The sequence below is a fragment of the Mus musculus genome, chromosome 7 (genome assembly GCF_000001635.26).
Source record: "Mus musculus strain C57BL/6J chromosome 7, GRCm38.p6 C57BL/6J".
NCBI classification, from domain to species: domain Eukaryota; kingdom Metazoa; phylum Chordata; class Mammalia; order Rodentia; family Muridae; genus Mus; species Mus musculus.
The window spans coordinates 67,050,065-67,076,585 of record NC_000073.6 but is presented as its reverse complement, the minus strand read 5'-3'; the positions used below and the strand labels follow the sequence as shown (position 1 = coordinate 67,076,585).

At 46.2% G+C, this 26,521-nt stretch overlaps 1 protein-coding gene across 6 annotated transcripts in view; it reads right to left on the bottom strand.

Annotated features, from left to right (window-relative positions):
- The window catches only part of Adamts17 (a disintegrin-like and metallopeptidase (reprolysin type) with thrombospondin type 1 motif, 17), a 313,473-nt gene that overhangs the window by 76,586 nt on the left and 210,366 nt on the right, over positions 1-26,521 (bottom strand). For all 6 annotated transcript variants that reach the window (XM_030242472.1, XM_006540842.4, XM_006540843.4 and 3 more), the window contains 4 exons: positions 24,549-24,669; positions 14,440-14,520; positions 5,840-5,997; positions 1,124-1,283 (listed from right to left, as the gene is read on the bottom strand). In XM_030242472.1, coding sequence (XP_030098332.1) covers positions 1,124-1,283; positions 5,840-5,997; positions 14,440-14,520; positions 24,549-24,669 — 520 coding nt within the window. The remainder of the gene's footprint in view (positions 1-1,123; positions 1,284-5,839; positions 5,998-14,439; positions 14,521-24,548; positions 24,670-26,521) is intronic.

Below are 26,521 nucleotides of genomic sequence, written 5' to 3'. Positions count from 1 at the left end.
AATGCCAGTGACCTAGAGGTATAGTAAGAGACTTACTTTCTCTTATTCTCTTACTATTCTCCCTCTCACCCCTCTCTCTCTCCCTTCCCCTCCCCCTCTCTCTTCCCTCCTTTCCCCCTGCACTATCTCCACTATTTTCTCCCACTTCTCTACTTCCCTAGCCCTGGCCATGCCCAGTCTGCTGGCCATATTCAGTTTACTTCTTTCTCTCTCTGATCTGGACTCTCCCAGATGCCTCTGGGCATTTTTTCCCTCTTATCTACAATAAAACCTTCTCATACCATGGACCGGTCATGCCAGCAGCCTCTTTCTTACACTCCTTGGATGCTGTTTCCTGCCGCTCCTTGTTAGACCTTCCATTTCTTTCTTTGGTTCTTTGACACTTTTATCTGTATCTATGTTGAATCTTGGTCGTTTCTACCTGGGTCCCTCTTTTACCCTTAACATTTGCTGAAACCCTCTTTCCCCATAAGCCCTCTCCTAGTTTGGCGTCTGTTTTCGCGACTCACTGACTTGCATGGTAGTTGCCAGCCTGAGTGGGAAATTCTTTACAGAAGTGGCTTCCTAGTGCTCCTCCTTAATGCCCTACTAGCAAACACACTGCCCTTGATGATGTAGATTCTTGTGGAGTGGCAGTCTCTTTAGCTCACCTGTAGTCTTCACAGTGGGGGTGTGGGGGCAGACATCACATTTAGAGGTGAGGAAGAGGGGAGGACATAGAGTGCTCTGCTTGGTCCAGAGGACTCTTACTTCTCTTTGCACCCTGGAGACGGTGGCTGAGGCACAGATGACAGGGTATGTGGGTATGGGTGAGGCCTTCATCTGCTGCCATTCCACCAAGATGGAAGAGTATTTCAATTATTCCCGGGACATTTTTCATAACTACCATATAGTCACATAATTGGCAAATCTCTACCCTAGGCCAAGGAGTGAAGTGCGCCTGCTAACACACCTGTGGGAGCTGGGATGGCTTGGCCACATGCTCTGCTGAGATCTTCAGGGCTTAAGTCCCTATGGAAGCACAGATTCTCTATTTCCTTGCTGGGTGGACTGGTGCAGAGGGCCCTGAACTCAGGATTTCTTGAGCCCAGCTGCTCCCTCGCCTCCCCCACCCCCACCTTACCTCCTCCACACTGCACACTGCACCCTTCCCAGCCGCTGTGGGTCCAGAGGAACAGAGCATCTTGTGGCTTGGCGGGCTCACTCTGGTTTTCTGAACTCTGGTTTACAGGTATGGTGTACTCATAATGAATTCCGTAATTCTGGTCATGAAATAACAGCACCTGGAGCCATGGGAAAGGAAGGAAGGAAGGCCTTTGCTGAGATGGAGCGAGCGACCACAGATTGCTGCATGTGTTCTCTGAGCTACCTGTGGCTGCTCCTCCACCAGCTTGCTCTTTTCTGAAGGTCAAGGCAGGTTAAAGTTAGGGCTGTCCCTTTATCTCAGCCTCAGGTTCCTCGGGGACTTGTCTGGGGTGAGCACACTCTTTCTAATCATTAGTGAGCTTCGCTCTTTCTTTCCTATCCCACAGAGGACTGGTTAACATGAGGGAGCTGGGGATGATGAGCTGCATGGCTGTTTGTAGCATTTTTCTGCATCATGAAGCAGGGTCTGAATTCCCATCAACAAGGCTGAGCTTACAGATGAGAAATACACACGTAGTGCTTCTTCCTAGAAAGAGATCGGAGAGTGGGGCTAAACTATATCTTTGAGCCTAAGCACTGTGCTGGCTAGTTTATGTCGACTTGACATAAGCGAGAGCCATCTGAGAGAGGACACCTCAAGAGAGAAAATGCCCACAGCCGATTGGCCTATCAGCAAGCCCGTGGCAGCGCTTTCTTGATTGACAACTGTTCTGGGAGGGTCTTCTCTTTGGACTATAAGAAGATAGGTTGTGTAAGGGGGCAAGCCAGTAGCCAGTAAGCAGTGTTCCTCCATGGCTTCTGCTTCAGTTCCTGTGTCCTGGTTCCTGACTTGCTTAAGTTCTCTCAATGGCAGATAAGGGAGTGCAAGATGAAATAAACACATCTTCCCTAGCTGCTTTTGCTCATGGCATCTCTCTCTCTCTCTCTCCCCTCCCTCCTTTCTCTTTCCTTCCTTTCTTCCTTCCTTCCTTTCTCTCTCTCTCTCTCTCTCTCTCTCTCTCCTTCCTTCGTTCCTTCCTTCCTTCCTTCCTTCCTCCTTTCTTTCTTTCTTTCTTTCTTTCTTTCTTTCTTTCTTTCTTTCTTTTTCTTTCGCTCCTTTCCCAAGACAGAGTTTCTCTGTGTAGCCCTGGCTGTCCTGGAACTCACTCTGTAGACCAGGCAGGCCTTGAACTCAGAGATCTGCCTGCCTCTGCCCCCAAAACTGGAATTAAAGGCGTGTGCCACCACTGCCCGGCAGTCACTTTCTTTTTCTTTTTCAAAAATTTTTAAAAATTTTTATGTCTATGAGTACACTGTCACTCTCTTCAGACACACCAGAAGAGGGCACTGGATCCCGTTACAGATGGTTGTGAGCCTCCATGTGATTGCTGGGAATTGAAGAGCAGCCAGTGCTCTTAACCACTGAGCCATCTCTCCAGCTCCTGGTGCTTTTCACAGTAATAGAAACACCAAGAAAGACAAGCTCTGCCCTCCAGATGGTGTCTCCCATCACCCATCATTGCCACATTACAGTAAGTAAACTCAAGAGGAAGGAATCAGAGGGGTCTGGGAGGAACCTGTTTTGGGGATGCTGAGGATATCTGCATCTTGGTATTGCCATGGAGCCTGAGTGGTGTCTGTGTCTGTTGGAAGGCAGGGGCCTGGCTCATGGCTGACACTAAGGGTAGACATAGGAGCAGAGATGTACCTGAGCCGCGCTTGTGGGAGCCACGCTACAATTTGGGGACCATGCATCTGAGATCCCCGTGAGGGTTCAGAATGGAAGGGGTCTGTGCTTTGCCTGGGCAAATCATGGCAAGCCTTGTAAAACCACCGGTGCCCCACTGGCTTTATACACAACATAGACATGTGAGGCAAAGCAGGCTTCTCCGTGGGAGACAGACCCGGCTGTAGACAGTGAATGTCCTTGAGTCTAAGCAGCTAGCAAGTGCATTTCCAGCCACAGAGATCTGGGAGAAGGAGCCGACAGGAACTAAAGACAGAGTTCACAGCCCACTTCGAAGACTGAGGCAGACCAGGATAGAGTGTCAGATGACAGGAGGTCATTGTCCTCAGGCTTCCTGGGCCTTCAAGGCAGAATTGTAGAATGGTGAGGTATGGGCCTTAGAAGTAGACCCAGTTCATACTTCCCTAGCCAATACACCTACAGAGGTGCACTTGGGGGAATGCTTCTTGCTAAAAACCAAAACAACAAAACAAATAAACACCCCCAAGCCACCAAAACTAAGAGCTCTAAACTAGTCTTTACACTGAGATCTTTATTATCTCAGTGTGGGAATGAGACCAGCAAAATGAGGTTCCATGTGAAACCAATTTTGTAGCCGTGTACGATAAGGGCACACATGAGTCTAATTGGTTTCAAATGCTAATCTCTAGGACTCGGTGGGTGCCCGAGTGCGAACATAATATACACACTCCAGTGTGGGGGGCCATAGCCTGTTACATAGAGGGAAGGAGCCTTGAAGAGATATGAAATAAAGAGCACATTTCATGAGAAAAAGCAATTAAATATTAAATTTGGGCTGAAAATCTAGCTGGAGGTGAGATGTTTTCTCTGACTTCTGTTGTAGTACGGACAGCTCTAGGCTGTGTACACACTTCTCTGAGCTAAAGACACATCTGTTTAGAAGAGCTTTTGGTGAAGAGGGGTCCTAGGCACACTTCAGTGCTGGTTAGAGAAGGCAAACTCCTGTACTTACAGCGGATGCTCCCGCATGAACCTCATTTGTCTCTAGCTCCTTCTCTGTGCCCTTCTGAATATTTACTTTGAACTCAGAATAGTTGTGGGGGTTGTTTCAAAGGATTTAACTGGGAAACTGTCTCATCTTGGAGAAATGGCTCTGGGACAGGTCCCTGGGTCCCAGAGATCCTACTTGTAGAAATGATCTATAGCGGAATGGCTGGCAGATCCCCAGAAGGTTTATGGCACACATAGGAGCTGGCTGACTTCTAGCTCAGCAGAAACTACAACAGGGTCAGCACCCTCATCAGGCCGCACTCAACACCCACAGGAGGTGGCGGCCAGAGAATCTTCTGAGTGTTAGCTCATCTCCAGGGGCGCACATAAGCGGGGGGGGGGGTGAGGGGCAGGAGGAGATTCGGGGGGGGGGAGGCGAAGAACTTCTGAGACTGGCAGGCGCTTCAGATATGTGCTTTGAAAACAAATGCACACACTGCTACAAGCCCTGTCCTTTAGGAGATCAGAATCAACTGAGTATCATCTGGCATGCACAAGGCCTGTGTTCAATCTCCAGCACCTTCACAAAATTAGCCACAATGGGGTGTTGTCATAAATAGTCCTTGAGACCACTCAGACCCTGAGAAGGAAACCATAGCATGACTTCCCTGGAGGCCTTGGATACCGAGCCCATGACTGAGTGGCATCCTCGGAGTTCTCAGGAAATCACACAACACTGACATCCTGCCTAGCCCATATACAGGTTTCTGAGGTCCACCTGGGGAGCAAGCGGTGCTTACCTGATTCCCCAGTGCCTGGAAGCTGAATCTGGCCAATCTGTGTAGTACAGACCACACATTGCTTACACAGTGCACTTCTACAAGGCACTTCTCAGATATGGGGTAGCTCTGTGTGTGCTGCTATCTGATGCAAAAACAGCCATGGAGCACAGCTGTGCTGGCTAGTTTTATGTCAGCTTCAGAGGAGGGAACCTCAGTTGAGACAATGCCTCCATATTATGGGGCCTGGGGGCCATTTTCTTAGTGAATGATATGGGAGGGCCCAGTCCAATGTGGGTTGAGCTGTTACAGGGCAGGTCATCCTGGGTGCTATCTAGAAGCAGGCTGAGCAAGCCTGGAGGAGCAAGACAGTAAGCAGCACTCCTCCATGGCCTGTGCTTCAGTTCCTGCCTCCATGCTCCCACTTGACTTCATTCTTGCCTTAGCTCCCCTCAGTGACTACAACTCTGGGTATATAAGCTATACAAACCCTTTCTTCCCCAGGCTACTTTTTTTGTCATATGTTTTATTACCACATTGGAAATCCTATCTTAAGTCAATGTTCATCTGTTTAATGGGTACCAGATGTCCCTCCCTGGCTGTCACCGGTGTGACTGCAATTCCCGCCTTGGAAGAATCGTCTTTTGAAAAAGATAGGTGCTCCACCAGTGAGGAGCCAGGAGGAGATTCTGGGGAGGAACCTCAAGGTGGAAGGAACAATACCAAGAGGGGGGTGAAGGGCTGGGGAGATGTCTCAGTCAGTGATGTGCGTGCTACAGAAACACAAGGAGCTGAGTTTAGATCCTCAGTACCCATGCCAGGCACAGCATCTCGAGGGTGTAATCACATCAGTACTGTATGTGAGGACTGATGAGGGTTAATACTGGCCAGCCAGCCTGGCCAGACCGATGCGCTTCAGGTTGAGTGGAAGACCCTGGCTCAAAATATAAATGTAGACAGCCACTAAAAAAGACATTGGCAGCTGAAGCTCTGGCATCTACACACACGTGTACAAATGCGTACAAGAATGCACATTTGCATGCTCTTCAGAGCATGCTCATATGCCACACACACAGAACATATAAATGCATCAACACACAAAGAAAGAAAGAAATGAAAAGGGCATCTGCAGCAGGGAGCCTTGCAAACTTCCAGGGGCACCCAGGTTCCGGAGAACAAGACTCGAATAACCCAGTTGAGCCACTAGCTTCAGCAGAGGGGTAGGGCCAGCACTTACCATCAGATGCAGCGGCACTGTGGTGGGTCCCTTGGCTGAGAACTTCTCCCACAAGCCTCTCCTCACGTAGCGGACGGTTGTACCTGCAATCTGGAACTCTCCAGGGAGTTCTATCTTCCAGTCGCTGTTGATGGATCTCTTACTGGAATCTTTGAGAGCTAGAAAGGAAATTGATTATCGGAAAATTAAGGCTATCTAGCCTGCCCTTGGAGGGAATCTGGGGGTCCTGCCTGAGTCGGAGGCCTTCGTGAGGGCAGGCAGGCACCTGCAGGGAGAGGACTGTACTCTCTGGGTACCAAGGACAGAGGCTGGCTCATGGAGAGCAAATTTCTCCTGGTTCACAGGAGAAATAGCTGTGAAGGTTGATGGCACATCCTCCAACACAGCTGCCTGTCTCACTACAGATTCCCATAGTGGCACTTGGGGAGAGGCCCAAGGATGGTGATGCCAGGATCCAGTCCAAGCCTATGGATGTAGATGGCTTCTTGATTGATGAATGAGTTTTACATTGGTATATTCAAGGCCACAGACTATGTCTTGGAGCTTTGGAAAAACTCATATACTCATTTGAGATTAAAAATAATTACAACTGTTAGTTGTACTATTTTGGGGTTTAGTGTGAGTGCTGAATAAGTGCATGCTACACATATTGATAATCAATATTCTATACTCTACATGTGAAAGAGAACACACAGGTCTTATCTTTCTGTGACTAACTTACTACACATCACACAGTCTCCTACAGTTCCATCCTCATTGCTGCCAAGGAGAGGCCAAAGAGGGCCAAGGGACCACTATCATCTCTAGCCTAGTTCTGTCCAAACTCCCTACGTAGCAGCTGAGGTACCCTGAACTCCTTATCTTCCTGATTCGGCCTCCCTAATGCTGGGGTTACAGGTGCCCAGTTTATACAGTGCTGGGGGATTGAACCCAGAGATTCCTGCATGCCAGCCAAGCAGTGTACCAATTGAGCCATCTCCCCAGCACCTTAAATAATGCTTTGTTTAGCTTTTAATTTCTATTTATCTGTATGTGTGTGCATGTTCCTGCATGAGTTCATGTGCACCACATGTAGGCAGTGCCTGCGGAGGTCAGAAGAGAGCATCAGATTGCTAGGAATGGAGTTACAACTAGTTGTGGGCCTCTGTGTAGGAGCTAGGAATTGAACTGGTGTCCTCTATAAGAGGAATACATTGTCTTAAGCGCTACACTATCTCTCCGGCCTGCTTGGCCCCCATTTGAGGCAAGGTAGCCCAGGGTGGCCTTAACTACTCTGCCCAGCTTGACATTTCTCTAAAAATGAGATGCAAATGGCTTACAAATATTTTTTAAAAATGAATAAAAAAAGAAATCAATCAAACAAGTAAGCCAAAACAAACCAACCCCTCAAATCCAAACTCCTCAATATCACAAGTCACTGGGGAAATGTGACCCATCTCGCCTTAGTCAGGACATTCTCATGAATTGGCAAAGACAAGAAGAAGATCACGCACATTGTGGGTAGGACTGTACATTTCCTTGGTGTTATGGAGAAATTCATAGGAGAAGTATAGACCCAGTGCAGGATCTGGCTCCCCCACTTGTGGTAAATATCCCCAGGAAATGAAATCAGCACACCTAGAGATGCCCTATAGCACTGCTCATAACGGGTAAGGCCCGAGTCAGCCTCAGGGCCAGCTGATAGCTGAGGAGATACGGGAAATGTGGGGCACATACATGATTTGGAGCATCACATAGCCATGAAGAAAAATGTAAGCAACCATCTGCTTTACTGTTACTTCCCTGGGCCTTTGGAAGGGCAATGTAACTCCAGTATCCCCCAAGGATCTGACACCCCCACGCTGGGAAAGCTGACGTTCCTTTAGGAAGTGATGTTATTCTGTTATTCATTTACATGTGAGAACCCTGGCTACTCACAGATGTGGTGACAATACTTTGCAGCTGCCAGGATGGGGTAAGGGCCTGAGCTCTGGGAAATCAAGGCCCCACACTCTCAAACTCACAGCTCTGGCACAAAGCTGATAGAAGGGGTTGTGTGGTTGAGTATTCCTGCACGTGTGCCTCCTGCAGCACAGGCTGAGGTCCCATGGACTTCTTGCTAAGGAGAACCCTCTACAGTAGAGTTCTGATGCCCTTGACTTTTGTTATTGTTGCTGTTTAAGAGAAAAATCACTATATTAAAAACAGACAGACTGACTGAAAAACAGGGCTAGAGAGATGGCTCAACGGTTAAGAGAATGCACTGTTCTTCCAGAGGACTCAAGTTTGATTCCCAGCAGCCACATTGGGCAGCTCACAATGGCCTCTAACTCCAGCTCCAGGGGAACCAATACTTCTGATCTCCAAGTGTCCTTGCACCCATATGCATATGCTTGCATATATAATTAAAAAAAAAACAAAATAAAAATATTTAAAACAGACAAAGAAATAATAACAGGATCTACTTTGGCACTTAGTAGGTGGCAGATGACCAGAGGTGACAGAAACTCTTAAGGTGGCTAACCAAAATGAAACCTTATGGGCTGTTGGTATACAACCAGAGCCCAGGTTTCTCCATGTCACTGTGGGGCCCCAGTTTACAGTCAGAACATTCAGAGACCATTTTGTGTTCTAGCCATTCCTGCCTGCTGAGACTAGCAACTAAACAACCCATTGACAATCAGTTTTGGTGACTCAAAAGGGTCCCTGGCAGCCGAATCTGTCAGCCATGTTGGGTTAGAAGCCTGAAGTTGAGGTCTTCTCGGACAGATAACTGCAGAATATAGATCAGGCCCAGCCTCAGCTCCCTGGTCTGTGGGATGCTACAGACCCAGCAAATGCAGTGGGCGAGTGAGCTCGGGGCATTTCAACTGTGCAGCCACCCAGGGGAAGAGGCAGGCTGCTCCTGGTCTCAGGGAACTCAAAGATTGGAGAAGAACAGACCACAAAGCGACATGACACAGCTGTCACATGCTCTGTGATAGAGGCATATTCCTGTCTTGGGTGTGTAAGTGATGGTGATACAGACAGGCAACTGGAGATGCTTTGGGGGAAAAAAGACCCTATACATTTAGCTATGGTACCCGGGAAAGGAAGCTGCTTCTGGGAGCATGTGGCAGACCTGGAGGTGGGGCCCTGATCTTAAAATCACCCTGGCCCACACCCAGAGGCCAACATCTGGGAAGTGAGGTCTGAGAAAGTACATCCAGAGAAGAGAAAAGCCAAGCTTAGGGTTGGGGGACTGAGACCCACGGAGGCCACAGTATCAATTAGAGCTCCTGTGGCAGGAAGGTAAGGGAGCCAGTAAAGATGACAGCTATCTTTTCCCACAGGTCTGGCTAGGGAAACGGGGTGAGAGATGGAGTGAAGTCACAGAAAGGAGGTGGAAGCTGACTGTCATTGTGGCTATGGTAGAGGACTCTGGAGCACTTATAGCCATTGGTGAGCAGGAACTAGTGAGATGAACAAAACTTCTCCATGTGCAACCCAGAGCCACGCCTGGGCCCCTGCTGGAACCCATGTGCCACACTCAGATGAGAGAATCTGGGTGGCAGTTTTCCCTTCTCCTCAGGAACTCCCATTCACTCTGCATTCACTCACCAGCCTCCCTTCCCAGCTCAAGGCGAGGGCTGGGAGTCAGAGGTCAGGGCCTTGGCCTTTCTTGCAAGGTGGCCATCTTGACTGCCTAGTATACTTGCTGTTTATCCTGATTCTTCATCTTCAAGGAGTGTCCCCCCATCTCCCAGTCTCCTGAGCTTCCCTCGAGAGTATATTTCCCCTCTAGTCATATGGGACTATGTCCAGTTCTGGGCTTTGGTTGCCTTTCACCTCAGAGAGAAGTGCCTTTCTTCCTAGGTGTTGTCCAAAGACGTAAACCTGATCTGTCACCACATGGAAAAGAGCCTCCGAGAGTGTTTCCTGCCACATCATTCGAGACTCCTAAATTCAGCAGGACCTGAAGTTGAAGCCCAAAAGCCCAGTGACTAAGGACTGGATTTATTGTCACTGAGTCTTTAGGAGGCCAGCTTGTAGAAACACTAGTCATGGCAAGGACAGGGCAGATGGAGGAAGAAAACTGCTCTTATGAGTTCCTCGGGGTCACCTGAGTTCTTCAGCAACAGGAGCTCCATAGCGCTGACATGCAACGGGCCTGGTGTACACTCCCAGGCTGCTTTTCCCATCCTGCTTTGCTCCAACAACCCCCTGCACAGGTGGCTCTCACTCATCAGTGTTGTGTGTACCTGCCTCTGGCCCCTTTTCTAAGATGCTTTGAGTGACTTATAAATTACGATCTCAAAATCACCCTGGCCCACACCCATAGGCCAACATCTGGGAGGTGAGGTCTGAGAAAGTACATCTAGAGAAGAGAAAAGCCAAGCTTAGGGTTGGGGGATCGTTACTATCGTCAGCTGCTCCATCCCAGGGGAGCCAGGGTAGAAGCGGCAGCTGTAGTGGTCAGGATGGCGGTGGAGGCCTGGCTGCTGAGCCCCTCTGCTCATCTGAGCAGGGTCCTCAGGATAGTAGTGCACACACACGCGCGCGCGTGTATGTATATATACATACATACATACATACATACATACATATATATATATATATATATATATGCCATGATTTCTCAGTTCAGGAAGAATTTGAAGCAAGAGCTTCCTGAGGTGTGGGCATGGCTTTTAACGTTTCTTACTTGGGTGGGAGTTACCTAGCAGGACACAAAATTTCTAAGTTTCCATATTCCATGTAGAAAATGAACAAGCAGAATTTAGCACTTGACATTCCTTTCCAAAGGGCGAGAGGTCAGTGTTGGGTCAGTGTTAGGACATCAAGGTCATTTCTGACAGTGAACAGGTAGCTTCCTGGTGGAGCCTAGTGATTCAGTGACTTCACGGGGTTGTCACTCTTGTCCCCTTAGGTTGACTTGACTCCTGACTTCTGGGAGTGGGTCCAAGCAGGGTTTGTGGTAGCTCCTCTGTGAGGGAGTGTGTCCTGAGGCCGATGTATGTGACATGCCCATATTCTTAATGAAGCTGCTGTCCGCTCAGCTCTCAGGCATCCAACCCTCTTAGTCTGTAAGCATGTCAAGACCAACCAGTCTGCAGGTAACACTAGGATTTGGGGACTCAGAGAAGACTCAGCAACATCATCCAAAGGATCCCACATACTTTGATTTACAGGCAAGTAACAGTTCGAAGCAGAGAGGACGGGATTCTGCCAGTGGTTTGAGTCCTTCTGCAGGGTCTAATGTGCTGGTTTGTGGAGGAGATTTCTCAAGCTGCGTCTGCCTGCGCCAGAGGCTGCATGTTTTAAACCAGGATCCAGAGGGGTGGGGGTTGGAGGGGAAAGCATGCTTTGTGGATTTTACTTACATGCTTTCAATAGTTGAATAGTTGGGACTGACTTTTTTGCAGGGTACCACAGGAACAAAGAATTTGATCACTGTGACAGGACAAGATCTCTGCATAGCCCACAGCATAATGCCACATGCTGAACAGCCAACCATTCTCAGCTCGGGCCCTTTTCTAGGTGGATGTTTGCCCACCATTTTGGGACTTATAGGTACTCTCGGAGAAGATAGCAAGTGGGTGTTCCACAGAGCAAGAAGGGGCACTCCTTGTCAGCAGTGGCCGTGCAAGGGCAGGCTCTCCCTCCCTGCCTACTTGTTCTCTGCTGGCTCAGAGGGGCGCAGAAAGCCAGAGGGTTCATTTCGGTTCTTCCCCATCAGGAGTCAACTGGAAGACTTGACCCACAGTCAACCCACTTCTATTCCTGGCACTGTGTCAGATTCTTTTTTCTTTCTTTTTTTTTAATTTTTTTTTTTTTTTATTTCCACTAGGAGTTCAGCCAGCTCTGTTCTTAGCCATGGATACAAACTGGAGGCATTTCCTGTTCCAGGTGGTTTTGAGCAGAAAGCCAGCCAGCGTGGGCTGAAGGTAGGCGGGGGTGAAATTCTTCAGGAACTGCTCCCAGCGAATGTGAGAGTAATTCAGAATGAAACTGGGTTGACTTTCCAAGCACCCAGCCCTGAGTGGAAACACGGCCTGCTGGAGCTGACTCTAGAAACATAGCCAGGGAGCGTGGACCACCTTCAGGCTTGCTCCTGTCTGTGTGCCAGGGCTGGAATGACTGGGTTATGAATTTGGGGTAAGATAAGGGGACCAAAGCTGGTTCCAAGCTCCCACGGAGGCATGGCACTGCTCCTGGGGAGCTAAGTCATTCAGGCATTTAAGCCAATCCTCTTGGGATACAGACTGGCAGTCACACACAATGAAATGTCATCTCCATCAGTCGACCGATGGTCCTGATTAGACTCCACTGGAGATTCTGAGAGGCTCCAGACTGAAATGGATTCAGGTGGAGTGCAGAGCTGGGCATGAAAGGAAGCCCCCCTGGGGCTTTTGCTTGCTATCTGCAAATCCAGCAGAGTGATGCTCTGTGGCGGACTGGGGTGTTCAGGTCTCTAAAGCGCTGCACTGCCCAGTGACTGGGAACCACAAATGTGGATGTTACTACTTCCCTTTGTACATGGGGCCTCTAGGCCTCCACGGTAGAGCTGTCAGGGCCAACTGTGACAGCAAGCCATCATGTGGGTCTCATTGACGAGTTCCTTTATATCCTAGGATTTGTTAACTCTGGCTCCATCCTCTGCCATGCTTACACTCCGCAGAAGAGCAGAAATGGAGGTGGCTTCATTACTTCTCCCAGACTCATGGAGATGGGTCAGGGAAGATGGCTGTTGGGGCATCTTGGGAATCCAAGGATGGACTTTGCTGCTTTATGGAAGAACTGGCATGGTGCACTTAGAGCTTGGTGAGCTCTTAGACTACTGGGCTCATCATTTTGTGAGGTGATGGTGAAAGCTGACTTTGATCTCTTGTGGAGTCTCAATGCTGTGCCCTTGGGAAAGAAACATGCTTCCCCGGCAGAAGGATTCATTCTCAGAGCATCAGCCAGGGAAGGTAAATTTGCAGGTGACACTAAGAGACAAGACTAATGATGTCAACACTGCAGACGTTGACTCATTTTCTCATGTAAGTGGAAAGGGGCAGGATCTCTGGGAATTTAGCAGAGGACTGCCACTCTGAGAAAGTTGCCCCAAGCAGTATAAGGCTTGTTTTAGGCAGCATTCATAAACACTGTTCTATGTGGTGGTCCAGCTTGGTAGGCTGGGCTGGGACACCCTTGCCTCTTTCAGGGACAGATGGGCAGTATACCTGGGAATGTCTTCTCCATGGAAAGGACAGCACTGCTACCGAAGGCTCTATAATAGCACCATCGTCATCATCTTAGGCTCTATGTAATGGTGCTGTGGTCTTGATTAACATGCACCTGCTAGAGATGAGTTTTGTGCCTGTTTCAGCAGAGCTAAGTCAAGCTGTGACCATTTCTAAGAATGGCATGGATACTTTTGTGTAACCTAAAATGGTAGGAACATGGTCAAAGACACAATTTCTTTTTTTCTGTCAGTGTTGAAAGTTCAAATAAAAAGGTTTCGTGGGTGATTCTGGTTCACCCTGAACACTTGGCAATTATGCCTCTCCCCCACTCCCTGGACACCTCATGACAGAGGCTGAGATAGGGGCCCCTGAAGAGATCAGCCATGTCTAGCTTAACCTGAACAAGGACCATGGGATTCTGGCTTACCAAAGGATATGGGTAACAACATCTCTGTCCCACTGAACCAAGAAAAGAGCAGCCCTTGAAACTGAAATGAGTGTTCTCCTCCTGAAGCCTGCGGAAACAATACTCAGGAGTTCAGTGCAGTGCTCCTACTTCCTGATGCTCAAGGACCAGGCTGATCTTTGCTGGGTGGTTAACAGCAAGACTGGAATCATTCACTCAGAGGACCTCCTTTAGCTAGGAGGAGTTTCAGTGAATATGTCCCTCTACAGAGGGCAAAGAGCACCAGTCAGGATCCAATTCAACCCTTTAGAGCTATGTAAGTGTTTGTGCTTGAAGTCAGCTCGCCAGTCACTATGAAGTTAGGTCCCCAGGGCTTGGCTAGGGCCAGTGCTGTTCTGTGTCCCACTCAGCTTAGGACCACTGTTCTCTCTGCAGCAAGAAACATGTCCAGCGCCCTTGGCAGCCTGCAGGGGCTCACTGAAGGGTGGCCTATGGGTCTCTGCTGCCTGGGATAACTGCCTGGGTTCTGCAGGAGGGACACATCCCCAGTGTCTCATGGATTTGTCCACATTTTTATTTTCCATCCTGTCCAAAAGTGATGATTCTAACTGGATTCTCCCCCATAACATAGCTTGGATCTTCCTGTGAAAAGTGCTGTCTGGTCCATTTTGGGTACATATGATTTTCTAATGAACGTGCAGTTATAACACCAGGGTTATACCTGGGAGACGGTATATAGGGAGTACAGGTATACACACACACACACACACACACACACACACACACATATATATATATATACACATACACATATATATATATATATATATGCACTCCATATATATATGTATGTATATGTATGTGTATGTATACACACACACACACACACACACACACACATATATAAAACTGGAAGAAAGATTTAATGTCGGAGCCACAAGCCTCCGTAAGTCGTAAGAATCAACTCAGAGGGCAGAACTTTGATTGAATGAGTTTTGTTTTACCCAGGAAGCTGTGAGCAGGTTTGTCTTCCACCACACGGATCCGCCGAGCTCCAACCGGAATGACAACCGCTTCGATATAACCTGTGGTGACATATGACATACAGATGAAGCACACCGCCGTCTGGGATCAGAGGCCCACATGGAATCCCCATTTAAACTGCCCAACTATGCCCCCTGTGGTGAGTTCAGAGACTGCATGCTGATACAGCTTGAGAAATTGAGCACCAACTCACGTGGAGCTCTATCTTCTAAGACCATTCAGTGTCTTGGCTGTTCCACTGGTAAGTATTCTATGTTGTGTTGCAATCCCCTCTCTTGAACATGTATTTTGAAACCCTCAAACCCAGGCCCTCTACAGAGGGCAATGTGCACTAGTCAGGATAAAAATCCAAACCTATAGAGATATGCGGGTGTTTGTGTGTGTTAGAGTATGACCTTATTTGGAAATAGGACACATATTTAGCTAAGGTGAAGTCATATCAAATTCAGCAGGATCTTAGTTTGAACACCTTTTTGTTAAAAAATTAGATTTACTCGTTTATTGTGTGTGGGATACACATGTCACGCTGCATGTGTGGATGTCGAGGGGACCCTTGGGAAACTCAATCCTCTCTTTCCACCATGTGGCTTTGAGGGATCAACTCAGGTCATTAGCCTTGGTGGCAAGCTCCCTTCTCTGCTGAGCCATTTTGGCTTAAAATAGCTTGTAAGGAGGAAAGATTTGTACACAGGTATGCCACAGGCCATGAGCACATGACAGTGGAGATAGCTGAATCTTGCACAAGGTAAGGAACACTAGAATGCACACCACCAAAAGCCAGAGGAGAAGAACAGACCAACCCTGCCCATGCACTTATCCAGGGCAAGAACCTAAGTTCCTTTTGTTTGTGCCTCCCAGCCAGCAGCACACTGCTGCAGCTGCCTGGACCCCATCATAAGGAACGCTCTGGTCTCACTCCTTTGCTGGAAAGTTCCTTCATGCTCTGTCTAAGCTTACCTTTCCCCTGAATGTCCACAGGATCATAACAAAAGCAGAGGGAGTCATCTTACAATGAAACCATGCCCTTCCCTTGCTCCGCACCACCTCCTGCCTCCGCTGCCCTGGTGACTGGCTTCTGTGGCTTTTACAGCCTATACTTTTGCCTGCTTCCTTGACTACTGCCATGTAGAGGGAGAGCTCTGCCTGCTCTGTCTGCTCACGGAGCTGGACGAGGGTAGTAAGTGACCCTTCAGAGTGGAAATGCCTAGACACCATCAGAGATCCAGTCAGGGAATGGCGCGTAATGTCACTAAGTGATCCAATGTGGTCTGGGATTCTGAGGTGCAGACTGGTAACCATTTACACCCATGTTTGGGTTCCAGACAAAGGTATCATGCATTTACCTAGCCTCTGGGAGGGTGCTGTACGTCTCAACGTGGTCACGTAAAAACAGAGATTTCCAGGCCCAGCTACAGGAAGGCCAGAAACTATCTGGAGGAATTATTTACATCTTGATTTCTCCCAAGATAGATGCCATTTTATTTTTAAAATGGTGCTCAATCATTGAAACAACCTAATCAAGCTAAAAACTAAAATTAACTTATATCACATCACACTAAAAATATTTCAATGCTTTAATTTTCAACATGTCTCGTGCATTTAAACACACGTGCTTTCTGTTAATCTGATGCTATACATGCTTTCAGTGTTCAAGGAGAATTTAAAATGCAGCCATGATGTGCACAAATGTTTATGTAAAAGGCAACGGTATGTTTATGAGGTAACAAGAATATCATTTTGCAAAATGCAGATTTACACAGCAACTAAATCAGTGGTTCTCAACTTGTGGGTCACGGCCTCTTTGGCAAACCTCTCTCTCCAAAAATATTTACATTACATTGTAATTCATAATAGTAGCAGAATTACAGTTATAAAATGGCAATGAAATAATCTTATGGTTGGGGGTCCCCACAACACAAGGAATTGGATTAAAGGGACAGCATCAGGAAGGTTGAAAACAGCTGGATTAAGCCATGGAGATTCTGATTCTGTTTAATTGCTCTGAGGTCTGTTATTGTTGGGGAGAAAATAATACCACAATTTTAACAGATACACAAAAACAATGGGTTATCTTCTTTAACTTGTTATGATGAGAGCTATTAAATCTTTAGGACATAAAGACTCTCACTGCATCACAAGTGATAGTAATCTATTCCATAGCAAATGTCTTTTCAATTGAAAAGATTCTTATGGATGCTAAATACTACCCCCACCCTTTTTTTCTTTTTTGATTACAACAGGAATAGATATACTATTCTGCATTTCAGTTTGTGAATTATACAATGAAATGAATGTATTTTTATTTAATATATATATATATATAATATGTTATAACTATAATATAATATAATATAATATAATATAACCATAGTAGGCCCAGGTTGGATGTAGTGGAACACACCTTTAATGTGTGCCTCTGTCGGCAGAGGCAGAGGCAGAGGCAGAGGCAGAGGCAGAGGCAGAGGCAGAGGCAGAGGCAGAGGCAGAGGCAGAGGCAGGCAGATCTCTATGAGTCCAAGGTTAGCCTGGTCTACAGAGTGAGTTCCAGGCCAGCCCAACCCTACATAGTGCAACCTTGTTCCCGAAAACTGCAAAGCAAACAAAAAAGATACAGCCACAAGGACATACCCCGAGACCCCTTTTTTTTTCTTTTAACACCTCCAATTAGTGCCACCACATTATGAATCCTTGAATCTATCAGTCCAGATGTTAGAGAGGAGCCCCCATGAATGTTCCATGTTGCATTCTGCTCTCTTCTAAGCTGTTCTTAATCCAAGCAAGTGGACATCGAGGACTAACCACTGCATGGATACAGAGCCTGTGCTGCTGCTCTGCATAGTCATCACATTTTAAGTGACACAGTTCTAACTGCACTGACTACTTGTATAGACCGTTCTGTGAGGCTGTGAGGGGCAGGCCAGTGGGCAGGGAATAGGACTCCCCTTAGCTTACAGTGTAACTAGCTAGAACATGGGCTCACCCATAACAGATGAAATCACTTTTACCATAAAACAATTTCTAGTTTTTAAGTTTATACAAATTATATGAGATTATAGATGGTAGGACTTTCAGGGACAGCTCAATCTTAAGTATACTTTATCTCATTTATCTCTCTTATGGAAACACCTTTATTGGTTTGGTATATGGTCACTTACATATCTTCTTGCACATATATCTGTAAATATATAAGTATGTATAATATTGTACATTAATGTCAGGAGTATCACTATACCTCAATATTTTATTATACTACAATATTTTGAATAACTATTTACTACTTTAAAGACATGATATGTCTCAAAAATGATATGCACTAAAATATACAGTTCTATTTCATGGTTTTGTTTAAATTTTGATGTATGTATTGCCTTGGTAATGGCTACTTATACTGGTATAAATAGTGTTAGTAACAATGCTATGTCACAGATAAATATACACAGAAAACTTCAGCAAACCTAGTCAAGCAACATCTAAAAAGCATTATATACCATGATCCAATGTAACTTACTTCAGGGGTGCAAAGTAATCACCATTATTAATAACATATAAAATGTACATGATTATCTCAATAGAAACAAGAAAATCCTTGGTAAATTCAACCAGGAGTTGAAAGGGAAAGACCTCAGCAGTGATCTGGAAAACCTCCTAGTAACGATGTAACTAACTTCTAAATACTGAGTCATTCTCCCCTTAGGGGAAGGGTTTTTAAAAAGCATATTGTGTTTGCTTTTCCTACTCAACTGTGTATTGGAGGCTCTTAAGTAATTAGGCAAAAATAAACAACTAAATATATAAATACATAAAAGACATAAACATAGGAGCAAAAAAAAAACCAAAAAAAACAAAAAAAAACGTAAGCTTATCTCTATTCATACATGGTAATAACACTGTATGCACAGCAAGTCCCAAGGAAGAACCCAAGGGAGCCACTAGAAAGCAGTGCAGTAGGTTGGAGGATGCAGGGGAAACTATAAAATTCTGCTGCCCTGGGAAGCAACAGTTAGGAAACTGTGTAGGTACCATCCAAGAACAATAAAACATTTCAGAATAAATCTAAGACATGATATGTTAGTCCTCTATACTGAAGGTTACAACAAGTTATTGAGACATATTAGAGAAGATCTAAGTAAATTAAAATATGTCATATGTTTATGTTTATGGATCAGAAAGATTTTACTTTGGGGAGGGGCTGGATCCTGGGACTTGATCTGGGGCCTTGTGCATGAGAGGCAAGCAGGCTACCACGGAGTTCCAACCACAGCACTGGAAGACTTAATAACAGCATGGGAGGAGTGACTTGCAGATCTAAGGTAATAACTATCAAAATCCCCCCCAAAGATGTGTTTTTGTCAAACATGACAAATTGATCTTAAAATTCATGTGGAAATGCAAGGGCCTCATGAGAGTCAAAACACATATTTCAAGTGAAGTTGGAGAACTCATACTTTCTGATTACCAAACGTTTTAGCTAACTACACTAATCAAAACAGTGTGGTACTGGTGTGAGAATAGATACTTCTACCAATGGGATATGATTGAGAGTCCAGAAATAAATCAATTGTTGCTTACTTTTATAAAGCAAAGATGCCAGGGATACTCAATGGGAGAAAGAACAGTCTTCAACAAACAGCATTGGGATAATTGGCTACCCTCTATCTCAGACCACACTCTCCACAAAGTCCAACTACCTAAAGCTGGCTTACAGACTTTAAGTGTAAGAGGTAAAACTACGAAACTCTGAGGACAAGACAGAAGGAAACCCTGGAGTCCTAGGACTGGGCAGCAGCTTAACCCTATAGCAACAACAACAACAACAACAACAACAAAGTCAAATCTTGGCTCCTATCAACGTTTAAGAACTTGTCATTCTTCACTGTGAGCAGTGTGAAACAGCAGTGTGTGACGCTGGGATGGAAGAGTTAAGAGTCACTTACCTTATCAAGAATCTGATTCAGAACATATAAATAACACAATCCAGTAATAAAACAAACATCCCAGCTAAAAATAGGTAAGCAGTTAAATGGGCATTTCTTGCAAAAAGATACAGACATGGCCGGGCCATTATATGAGTTCAAGAAAAGATGCCATGCAGCATGAATCACTAAGGGAGCCCAAAGAGAGAGAGGATGGTGAGATACCACATCACCTGCATGCACTGTGACTGCTGCACCAGAAGGCAGGATAGGGAGCACTGGCGAGCAGAGTGGGACCTGAATCTACTGCAAGTTAGACACCCTGGGAAGGATGGGTAACTTTCCCAAGAAAAATTTGTCCCCTAGTAACATATTACACACAAAGGAAATGAAAACCTGTTTGCACGATAACTTGCACACAAAATCTTATACCCAGTGTTATTTGTGGTAGCCAAAGCCACCACTACCACCACAACAGCAAAAACCCAAACCAACCCCAAACCTGATGAACACACTGCAAACGTGGTCTGGCTGAACAATGCAGGTTAGTGCTTGACAAGAGAAAAAGGGAAATGCTGCTGTAGGCAGCTACAAAGTTGAAGACTGGAAATATTGTACTAAGTAAAAGAGGCCACCCAAAGCGCCACCTGCCCAGGACTGTAGCGTGAGAGGGCCAGAACAGGCAAATATATCAATACAGACAAGATCAGTAGTAGCAGGGACTAGGATGGAAACCTGGAAGGGAGGCTAACTGCTTTCCTCTAAGAATGACTCTTAAAAAAAAAGGAAGAAAAAAAGAAAGAAAGAAAGAGAGAGAGAGAGAGAGAGAGAGAGAGAGAGAAAGGAAAAGAAAAGAAAAGAAAAGAAAAGAAGAGAAGAGAAGAGAAGAGAAAAGAAAAGAAAAGAAAAGAAAAGAAAAGAAAAGAAAAGAAAAGAAAAGAAAAGGGGGGAGGGAGCTACAAATAAAACCACTACCGCCACCAAAATTACTCCCTCCCCTCCCCTACCCCACTTCACCCTTTTTGAAATAGCACTAGATTTTTATACCCCAGATATGTCTTAGAGAATTTTTGTTTCTTCTGGGGGAATTTGAAGAATTATTGGATATGGGGAATACATAATAGTGAAGTGTCAAAGATAAAAATTTTCCAGAATCAAAGTGGTTAAAAATGTTTTTCAGAATTTCCATTTAAACCAAAAGTCATACACTTGAGAACAAAATGAGCCCGTGGAGATGAACTGTACGGGGGGGGGGGGTGAAGGTGGGGTGGGGGTGGTGAGCAGCTGTCGGAGGTGGGGTCTTTTTTTTCCTGTTTTGTGATTAACAGCTTGGTATTAGCACCATCAGCTGGCAGCATCAGAGGCAGTGTATGGAGCTGCCTAGGTCTTAATTAGTTGATTTCCCAAATTCCTGAGCAAGGAACATTTGCAACCAGGCATGGTCACTGGGCTATTTTTAAATCTAATTTTGGCATAAGTCGCAACACTGAAAGGGCATCTGCTTTCTGTCTCTTCCTGCTGCTCTCCTGCGGTGAAGAGGCTGATCAACAATGGCAAGCTCAGGGCAGAAGTGCTAACCAAGCCAAGTATGGTGGCCTCTCCCAGTAGGGAAGTGGTGGTGGCATATGGGCTCTGCTAATCTTCTGTCCTAGTACTACCCCCCTGTTCTTTCTTTCTATCTATCTATCTATCTGTCTGTCTGTCTGTCTGTCTGTCTGTCTGTCTACCTAATCTACCTATCTATTATTTGTTTTCCATGGTGGGCAATTGGTCTGAGTGTGTCCTATAATAAGTAGTCATTGGCCTTTGGTTTGCCCGTGGTTTCGTTCATGACTCATTCTTGCTAATTCTACTCAGAAAACACTTAGGCACATAAGTAAGAGCCCCACACCAAGCATGTCACCCTCAGGACCATGCCATAGAGTCAAACATCTTACACGAGAAACACTTGGGACTCGCCTTTGCCATCTCACACATGAACACCTTCATACAAAGACTGTTCTTGACTGAGAAGAAGAAAAAGGTGGCAGTTGGTTTGGGTGCATTTTAGCAATGGGCATTGTTCCCCTCTATCAGTGGAACGATGTTTTAGCACCATCAAAGAACCATGAACTTTCCCATGGAACTCCCATCCCCCACACCTAAAGATGGAGCACAGAACTCTGGATGTGGCAGTAGCTGGAGGCTAATGATTGCTGACACACCATGATGTGTATCTATCTGTATTCATAAAAGGAAGACCATGTCAGCCTTTCTGTTAGGAATCTCCTGTCTCTCTGAGAACTAAGTGCAAAGGGACCCATCAGGCACCTTGCTTGGGCCTCAGTTGGAACTTTGACCTATCTGTATACCGAATGTCCACGGGAACTAGCCATCTTTCCAGTTCTACAGAGCAGGATAAAATAAAGGTGACAGCATTTAAATGAAAAGTTAATGCTTCATGGGGAAGCATCATAGCAGAAGATTTCAACCTACTCAACTCAAATAGCCTAGGCCTTTCAGTCCAGTTGAAGGCTTGAGAATTCCTCTACCCAGGAATAGCTAAAAAAGCCTGTCTGTTCAGAACTGGGAGGGCAAAGGTGGGGGCAGCAAACATTCTACACTTAGAAAGCTAGTTCCCCAGGCAAGGCTTTGAGGCCTTCCATCATAGGTTTCTGGCTTATCTAGGGCACTATATGCATCTACTCTGGCTTCCCAGCTCAGGGCTTTTGGAAGCAGACCTGGGAAAGTTCAGGCTGGGGTCAGGCCTTCATGCAGGACCTGGCGAAGTTCCTGCGTTTGATGTTGCTTTATCTCTCTGTATGGCATTTCTCTTTGATACCCACCCTGAAGGGTGATAAGGCATTCCTCCCATTTTCATTCCTCGGAGCTGGGCACAGATGAAAGCTGCCTTCCTATCTATATCAACAAGATTAGCAAATCCACTTGATTAGGGTCACCAAGATGCCAAATGACCTGGGACCTATATAGAATTTCTCTGCTGAGTCTCATTCAAATATAGGGATTCACCTTTAGCCAGAGTGTCTTCTCTTCACCCTGGCTGCCACTGTCTTAAGTCACCTTTTATAACTATACAAGGGCCCTGGCCAGGTGCCTCACCTTGACTGTAACTAATGTGGTGACTGTTAACTTTGATAGTCCGTATATCTGATATTGAAATGTATGCATGCCAAATAAATGTTCTAGGGGGTGGGGTGGGGTGGAGGAGGCAGGATGCATTGACCCAGTATCCACATTCTGCATTAATGCAGTCTAGCACATTAAATCCTAGGCAGCCAATAGCTAATCACATGGAAATGAACATCACACACAGACTTTCAATGAATAAAATCCACCCTGATGTGATCTTATGCTCACAGATTCTGATGGTGAAGGGTTTAAAAATTAAAGCCAAACCCTTGACTGTGCTTTAATACTAATGTATGGCACTGGGCAGCTGCTCAGAAGCAACAAGCTCACAGGTAGATGACGCTAATGCTTGCTTCCCTTCCCTGAAGTTTGTTATGGGTTCTGTACCCCCAAGCAGCTAGAAGAAAGCATATTAATCTAAAAGTTACCCCAAAGAAGTTCCCCACAACTGAGGGTGTTCCTCTTTACCCACCCACCCACTCCCACCTTTCCACACTGGAGGCCAAAGGGCCTCTCTTCCCACTGACTGATGTCCAGCAAGGCCATCCTCTGTCACAAGTGCCTTTCTTTACTAGCTGAGCCATCTTGGTGATTATAAATAGGGTTCCAAATGATTATATTTAATCAAAAGAAGTCAGGATTAAATAGTAACCCCTTGTCAACTGGGAAGGTTTAATTCCCGACTTCGATGATAACTACACAAGGCAAATCCAGGGTGCCCAGAGGTGAAACAGTATCAGATTCACCAAAGCAAAGAGCAATCGTCTAAGTGTTAGGGCTATGCTACCCAAGGAACCGTTCTATGACAAGGATGTCCTCTGTCTGACCCGAGACCCACCAGCCCTGCTGGCAATGGGGAACCTGAAATGTGGCCGTCATTTCTAAGTTAGTTTAATTTCTGCCAGTTATGATTTAAATTTGGGTAGACTTGAATGATCGGTGCATTTTGCATAGGACAGTTCAGGTCCAGAGGGCAAAGTCCCCCCCCCCCCCCAAATGAACTCATCCTACTGGTAGCTTCTGCTTCTCTCTGGAGCAATGTGATGGGTGTCAACTTCAACTTTTTTCTCTTTTTTTGGTTTTTCGAGACAGGGTTTCTCTGTGCAGCCCTGGCTGTCCTGGAACTCACTCTGTAGACTAGGCTGGCCTCGAACTAAAAAATCCACCTGCCTCTGCCTCCCAAGTGCTGGGATTAAAGGTGTGCACCACCACTGCCCGGCTGTCAACTTCAACTTTAAAATAAAAATCATGTGTATGTACATGTATGTGTGTCTATGTGTGGTGTGTACAAATGTAGTGTGTATGTAGATGTCAAATGTCAAGTTGTGGGAGTTGGTTCTCTATTCCCACCATGTGGGCTTGGGGGATTGAATTCAGGTTACCTTCAATTTTCATGGCAAGCACATCTCCTGGCCCTGAAATTCTGTTTTTAAATTTAAATTTGCATTTGCTATTACCTCTGGGTTTGCTTTCATAAGATTCTGACTAGTGTGTCCTTTTGATAGTTTCTAGAAGGGATGGACCTATAGACCCAGCTTTCTATCCACACAGGAAGGCCAGACTTCTGCCTTATCCTATGGGCTGTTCTTCAAGGCAGGACTTAAAACCATGATTCTGTTCTCTCAATGGGTCAAACTGAACTAACATGTTGCTATGCAAAGCCACGTTCAGGGATTAGAATAGATGTACTCCAGCTTAGATTTATTCATTCCCTTGAAGGTCTGGGAGTCGCTTTGTAGACTGTCCACTCGTCCTCGTTCTCTCCCACAGATGCCCCACTCCTCACCCGACTGAAGGCCATAAGCTGATGTCCTCTGTGACAGTAGACCAGCAAATGGCCTCCTGTTTCTGGACCAAGAAGCCCAGGGCTGGAAAGGTGGTACAGATGGAAAGATCAAGAACACTCGGCATCGGGATGGTGATATACAAAAAGCCACACCACCATTAGCATTGGGGCAAAGAAGATGAAAGGTAAAATGTGTGTCAGTAGTCCCGTAACCAACATAGCCCTTGGGCCCAGCACTCACCTGTCCCCCGGGAGTGGCTGAAGTCACCCTTCACCACACGGCAGGTCTTGCCATCCCCGCTGCAGACACCACACCTATCTTCTTTAGCCGCAGATCCGATGATGCCGTCACATCCAATTTTCTAGAAAACCAAAGGGCTGGTTCATCTGTGTTTAAGATTCCTTGATGTTTTGAAGCTGATTCCCTGCACAACTGATTTCTCTGAGAGGCTATGTGCCTGGTGGGGGGGGGATCCTGTCACATCTTAGTTATTATTAAATTCAGAAGAGAGAGAAAAAAAACTTAACCAGAATACAGATTTGTTTTGTCTTTTTTATCTTTTTATGAATTTATCAAATGTATTTGAAAACATGTACTATGGAATAAAGGAGCCTTGCTACCCTAAAATACCCACAGGGTATCATCTACACATCTCTGAGAAGCAGGACAACCAACCTCTGCCTCACAGCAGACACATCAGGGTGGTGAAGCAGGTAGCCAGAGGGGGGCGTGGTCCCACCATGCCATACTTTACTTCTTACTCTGTGAAATTGCTCAATAGAAACCGACCAGAGCTGAGAGTCAGAGCATCACAGATCATGGGATCTGCTCAGAGCAGAAGGCTCAGCCAATATCCCGTTGCTAAAACTGCATGTAAGGTTCTGTATCCTGCCTCCAAGTCTCACAGTTACTATCCAAGCTAACAGTGGCATAGCTACAAGCTGGCGTCAGAATGGGCCTCTCACCCCAGCCTCTCATGTCACCGGGACCTGCTTCCTTCGACTTCCCCATTTCTGTCATGTGGTCTCCGATGTAGCTCTTCCTTCCACTGGCTTCCTGTGATTTCTAATCCACTCCCATGCTATCATTGCAAGTCTCTGGCTTGATTGCTGGCTGCTTATCTTGAAATTCAGTTAGGTTTTCCTGATTAAGCAGCTTTGTGTGCTCTACATAAACATCCCACTTGGTCCCCATAGCTTTTCCCAACAGCAGTGAAGGGAACTTTGCACATCAAGTGCTGAAAAGATGCAAGTCAGATGGCCCCTTAGGTGAACCCCGGGTTCTCAGGCTGAAGTCAGATAGCCCCTTAGTGAACCCCGGGTTCTCGGGCTGAAGTCAGATGGCCCCTTAGGTGAACCCCGGGCTCTCAGGCTGAAGTCAGATGGACTCTTAGGTGAACTTTTGGTTCTAAGGTTGAGCCAGGCCTCCTAGTTCTGCCTATGTCACCTTTTGCATTTGGAAGCCAGGCCTGCAGAGATATCCTTGTCAGAACAGCAGCAAATCTGAGGCCTGAAGGGAAACAGCCAAAGCACTTTGCCAACAGGACATTTCTCCCTTTGCTAAAGTCAGTGAAAGAAGTCTATTATATGCTTGGCAGGGACAGACATGATTCTTTCGAAATGGAAGCAACCATAAAGCACAATTAGAGTCATGATTTCTGAGTGTTACTGGAGCTTTAACAACTGCACTTATGAGCCTCAGTGTTCCAAGAGAACAAGATGACCAAACCCAAGGACACTCCAAACAGTAAATGGTCTCAAGCCTTCCCACAGCACCCTGCTGGTCCCGGGCTACTCTTTCGTTTGCCCTTAAGGAATCTTCAGGACACACACTTCTGAGCTCCCAAGTTCCTAGCCAACATGCACTGGCCAGGTTGCTGTTCTTTTGGAAAAGTTAGGGACAAGAATGCCTCGTGGAATAACAAAAAGTGCAAGATGTCATGGAACTGGCAAGCTACGCATAAGCTCTCTTTGGTCAAGGCAGTTCCTATATCACATGCAGACTTAAGTTCGAAGAGATCTAGTTAAGAGCCACGTGCTGGAGTGTGCCACATGCTGGAGTGCACCATGCGTAAGCCATGTGCTGGAGTGTGCTGTGTGCTGGAGTGTGCTGTGTACTGGAGTGTGCCACGTGCTGGATTGTGCCATGTGCTAGAGAGGACCATGTGCAGGCCATGTGCAAAAGACATCTTTGCCCCAGGAATGAGAAGCATT